This window comes from Raphanus sativus, unplaced genomic scaffold (assembly GCF_000801105.2).
Source record: "Raphanus sativus cultivar WK10039 unplaced genomic scaffold, ASM80110v3 Scaffold4974, whole genome shotgun sequence".
NCBI classification, from domain to species: domain Eukaryota; kingdom Viridiplantae; phylum Streptophyta; class Magnoliopsida; order Brassicales; family Brassicaceae; genus Raphanus; species Raphanus sativus.
The window spans coordinates 1-5,332 of record NW_026620274.1 but is presented as its reverse complement, the minus strand read 5'-3'; the positions used below and the strand labels follow the sequence as shown (position 1 = coordinate 5,332).

Below are 5,332 nucleotides of genomic sequence, written 5' to 3'. Positions count from 1 at the left end.
CCGCCGGGTCTTTTTGGGGGAAATGGAGGTCTCTTCTAGGGTTTCTCTCAACGAAGGAGGAAGGGAATGAGAGTGTTAACAGAATATATAGTCTGTTACTGAAGCTAGGTTTACTAGGAAATTAGGGCTTTGTTTATGATGGGCTTGGGCTTATATAAGACTACAACTCTTGTGAGCATATAATGGGCCGTCCCTACGAAATAGTATTGTTAATGTCATCAAAAGTGTTTTTGTCCTCACAATAGTATTGTTAATGTCATCGAAAGTGTTTTTGTCTTCACAATTTCCAACGTGTAAAATACATTAATTTTCTTGTTGAATTTTGCCAATGATTTAAATGGTTTAAAGGCAGTTTCAATAAAAAAAAAATGTGTGAATTTCTCATGTAATAATCTGACTTGTATCATTTATGTGATCATGAACATAAAAAAGTTGATGAGATATAAAAGATGGACAAGAAGGATTTCCTTTCAAATCTGAAGAACTTCACTCTGATCGCTACATCAAGAATAAATGATCTCTCTCTCTCTCTCTCTCTCTCTCTCTCTCTCTCTCTCTCTCTCCTAACTTGAGATACAAGTTGAGTGAATGGATGGATGTTTAGGATTTTGCAGATCTCCCTGTTGAATTTTTGTTTAGCTGCAAATTATATACATACAAAGAGATATTTGTCAAGTTCATCATGTGTAACAACTGTCCTAAGAAAATAATGAAAACAAGAAGACTATATTAATATATACCTGCAATGCACGTGCAACGGAAGGTAGCCATTTCTCTCCTCTTACTTTCTTCAGTTCAGCGACTCTCTCTTCTTCTTTCTTGGCTTTAGCTTTCGCAGCCGCCTCTTTAGCCTCTAGTCTAGCTGAGGCTTTCTTAGCTGCCTCCACAGCAGCAGACAATACATCCGACCCGTCAACAGCAATCGATTTTATTCGTTTCTTAAACTGCAGTAAAACAAAACAAAAACAAAGACATCAGCCTTTACAGATTGATTTTCCTGAATAAAACAGGACAAAATCGTGCTTAATGATGAGAAACCTCTTTAGAGCTTGCTTCAAGTCCTCTAGAAGGGTGTAAATTAGGCTTCTTCTTAGGTCCTTGCAGCTCATCTGGTTAAACACAGGAAGACAAATAAGTTTCTTTGACAGAGTAGCAAACAATAATCAAAGATTTTATAACTGGAGTTTAGAAGAGGGTGACTAACCTACGTGATCAAAGACTATGCCAGTTGAACAGCGCTTAAACAGCCGAACTCCACAGTCATTCTCTGGTTCTTCATCATCTTGGGGAACAAGAGTGAGAGTAGGATCTTTCACAAAGTCTAACGTATTCTCCACCATCTCATTCAATAGCTTCTTCACCTGTTTTCAAGCTTTTACCTTAAATCAACTCAACACCATAGAAGAAACTGAACACTCAAATTCGACTAAACTAAACAACTCTAATCTCATTAATTAGACAATGAAACCATTCTCTATCCTCTGTATGAGAGAGACCGAATTGGACTAACCTTGATTTGGGCATGTGTTAGCTTTTTAGGTTTGAGTCGAAACTCTCCATCTTCGTTTTGCTGAGTAGCAGCTGCGGCGGCGGCTTTCGTGGCGGAGGCGGCGTAAGCTGTGGTGGTGACTATGGAATTGATGGCGGCTTTCCACTTGGGATCATCTTCCTCTTCGCTGCTGCTGCTATCTCCTCCTCCTCCCCTGTCTCCCATTCTTATTTTCTCTTTCTCTCTGTCTCGGCCAACTTTTTGAACTCTCCGGCAGAACAAAGGGTCGACGAGGGTTTAATTGCGGGTGCCCTAGTGAATTAATCAACAGATAACCACCCACCTTCTTCCGGATTCCGGTCGGGTTTTATATTTGACCCGCACTTAACTGAGATGAGAGTTCGGAATTACCTTTAAATCTTTGGCCCATTACTTTGGGTCAGTTAAAAATCAAGCCCATGATAAAGAACCCATTTAAGGGGGGTGTATTGAATCAATGGTTTTAGAAGCTTTTAGGGTGTTTTAATTTTAATGGGATTTAGGTGAGTTTTGAAGTTATTTGGGTGATTTTGATGGAAGTTTAAAAATACAAATAAAAAAATTTTAGGTGATTTGATAAAATAACTTGTATAGATTTTAAAGTTATGTAGGTGATTTGAAACAGGAAATATTAATTTTGGTCAATATATTTTTCTTACGGGTTTATCTCATTATCTTCCTAATCACTATGAATATGCATAAAGAAATCAAACTTGGCCATTGACATATATTACAATATACTATGCTTGTCGTGAAAGCAACCTGTTCCAATAAATCTGTTTATAAATTGTTGTCTTGATGTTTAAGATAGTTTGATTTGGCTTCTACAGTCACACTACTTCATATCTTTCTAAGTACCAACTTATGTGAAACTGATACATGAAAATTACAGTTAGTAGTTCAGGTAAGAGATATACTAGATCGTGATGAAATTGCAATACTCTCTTTATTGAGGCAACTTAATGAACAGGTCAAAGCTAACGCTGGAGCTGTTTTCCAGGTTTGAATGCTATCATCACACTTGAATTTGACATGTGTTACAGAAAGCACAGAGAAAGATACGACTAACACTTTGCAATTTATTGTCCAATACTTAATGGTTATTGGTTAATGGGAACCATGAGATGAACGTTGAAGGGGATTGTGGCAGGACATAGTCCTCAGTTATCAGGCGTAAACTGGTTCTTTTTTTAAACTCATTGCCAATTATCTTAAACACAAATTCTGTAGAAAAGGTGTAATGAAATATTTCTTTTTTCCTTGTTAGTGAATACGGTTGCTGCGTCTGGAGAGTTGATGTGGGAATGTCTGGTGGTGTTATTGACTCTAGACCAGAGGTATTTCACAATCTTCATTCTTGATTAGTTGTTTTCATGTCTTTATACAATCTATTCTTAGAGATGATGACTGGCTCTGGTATTGTTTCTTCAGGTTCTGGAGATAAGAGGGGACAAAGCTAGAGTTAAAAGAAGCAACTGCTACTAAGATCCATGAACTCGTCCTCACTCTCTCTGCCCTGTTTTCCACGATGGCTTTACTTCAATTGAATCAATCTTCGAGGCGTAAGTGATGAAACCACAGGTTCAGGTTTCACAGAGTTTTAGGTTAGAGAAACCTGTTACAGCAAGAGTCGGAAGTTTTTTGACAGCAAGGCAATGTTTTTTTTATTTCAATTTTCTAAATTCTCAAATAACATCTCTATAGATGTTATTCTGTAGGAGTTGTTTTTAGAGAAAATGATCCAAATAGCACTAATCTAACTTTTTGTCCCCAAAATAGCACTCATAGCCAAAAGTCACAAAAATAGGTTTCATTAAGTGTGTCATTTACCCTTATGTCCTCTCCTTTAATTCTTTTTGATTGATTAAATTAAAAAAAATTGAGATTCCGATTTGAAATATCTTTGTCGTGTCTCCTTCTCTGCCGTCGTCGTCATCTCATCTCCGTCGTCGTCATCTCATCTCCGTCGTCGTTGTCTCCTCCTCTCCATCGTCGTCGTCGTCTCCTCTCCGTCGTCGTGGTCGTCGTCTCCTCTCCGTCGTCATCGTCTCCTCTCCGTCGTCGTCGTCGTGACGGGGTCGCCGACATGTATCTAGACTTGTGTTCGGTGGGATGTTTGGTGCTGGAGATCTACACGGACGTGCGTCCGTGGAAAGGTGTTCATCTCAATCTTAGCTACTCGTCTCCGTTGTGGTGAAGCTGTGTCTGTGGAATGTGTGAACATATGCAATCTAACGAAAGGAGACAGGGAATGTAAGAAGTGATTGCAGTGTTCTCTCATGTGCTTGGAAAGCTCCTAGAGCCTTAACTGGGTTTCTAGCTAGCACTGCTCATCCGCCTGTGTTTTCTTTGTATCTATGTGGCCAAATTGGAATAAAGAGTAGAATAAAATCTGTAAGTATTGTTTTTTCTTTTTGCTTTGTTTCAGTCTTCTAGTTATTCTTAAGGTTTTTTTATTTTGATTTGCCTCATTTCAGAAGCATGCTCGTTCTGAAAAACTAATGAAGGAATAAAAGCTTAGAACCAATGATGATGATGATGATGATGAAGTTGATGATCCAGAGAGCATGCCAACGAGTTCTTCTGATGAGTCCTAATAAAATTACCGGCTTTAATGTTAGGAGAAGCAGATAAAAGGGAACAGAAGATCACAAAGAAAGGATAAGAGATCACAAAAACAAGGAATGCTCAGAACCCAAGTGGATAACCCAGACACTCCATCTCAGGTTTGGGTTTTATTGAGAAAATGCAAACAAGTGCGTTTCACTTCTTCTTCAGATGAGAGTGCTTACCAAAACTCTTGAATGTAGGAGAAGCAGATAAAGGAAAACAGAAAATCACGAAGACAGGGTATGAGATCACAGAAACAGGAAAAGGTAAGAGTAGCTGGTTCATTTACTGTAACTTTGTGGCCAATCTTTAGTCTCTCAAAAGCCTTACCGGTTCATTTTTATTATATGAACATCCAGGATTCGTCTATTACAGATGGAGGTAAAGCAGACGCGACGCCAGAATCTAGAAAGAAAATGCGTCAAACTAAGGATTGAGACTATTGTGTATCTCTCCTTTCAATATGAAAGATTCATTTTCACATTTTCTTGAGGAAAAATAGTAGGAGAGTGGGTTGGATATGCGTCAGTTTTTTACTTATCTACAAAATATTTTGCTTGTAACTGATATATGGTTTTGATTAATTCAGATTTGAGTTATATACAATTTTTGTGTGTTTCTTTTTTTTATGCAATTTGGATCTTGTCTAGACTTGATGTTATTACGTTCTTTTGAACCTCTTACTCTTTTATCTCCTGATTCCAATTAACTTTTGAATGAAACCTTCCAATGCAGAACCAATTAATTTTTCTGGAAGCCCTTCCTAAATATGTTATTTACTTTCCTAAATATGACATATATGTAACCGAGACTAATCTCTTACTTTTAAAAAATTTCTAGAAACTCATCCTGAATATTTTATATGCTATCATAAATATGTGATATGTATTTTTGTAAATATATACATTCAAGTTTCGGTTTTGAATAATATTTCATCGTAGTTTAGAGGCTAAATCACTATTCTTACTATATCCAAAATCCAATATGTTCTGCGTTCGTTTTCCTTTGGAATCCAAACATTTTTCATTTTTAACTAAATGTTAATTTTTCTGGAAGCCCTTCCTAAATATGTTACTTGCTTTCCTAAATATAACATATATGTAACCGAGACTAGTCTCTTACTTTTAAAAATTTTCTGGAAACTCATCCTGAATATTTTATATGCTATCATAAATATGTGATATGTATTTTTGT

General features: G+C 37.0%; 1 protein-coding gene and 1 long non-coding RNA gene across 2 annotated transcripts; one reads left to right on the top strand and one right to left on the bottom strand.

Annotated features, from left to right (window-relative positions):
- Nucleotides 1-352: 352 nt before the first annotated feature.
- Nucleotides 353-1,804, bottom strand: LOC130507623 (uncharacterized). Its single transcript, XM_057002315.1, has 5 exons — nt 1,511-1,804; nt 1,205-1,361; nt 1,039-1,109; nt 741-944; nt 353-639 (listed from the first exon to the last, which is right to left on the bottom strand). The coding sequence occupies exons 1-5, from the start codon at nt 1,712-1,714 to the stop codon at nt 601-603; spliced, it is 675 nt and encodes a 224-aa protein (XP_056858295.1). The 5' UTR covers nt 1,715-1,804; the 3' UTR covers nt 353-600.
- A 1,631-nt stretch (nt 1,805-3,435) lies between these two features.
- Nucleotides 3,436-4,772, top strand: LOC130507624 (uncharacterized). Its single transcript, XR_008942384.1, has 4 exons — nt 3,436-3,922; nt 4,006-4,254; nt 4,339-4,404; nt 4,498-4,772. It is a non-coding gene; the product is annotated as an uncharacterized LOC130507624 (long non-coding RNA).
- The last annotated feature ends 560 nt before the right edge of the window (nt 4,773-5,332 follow it).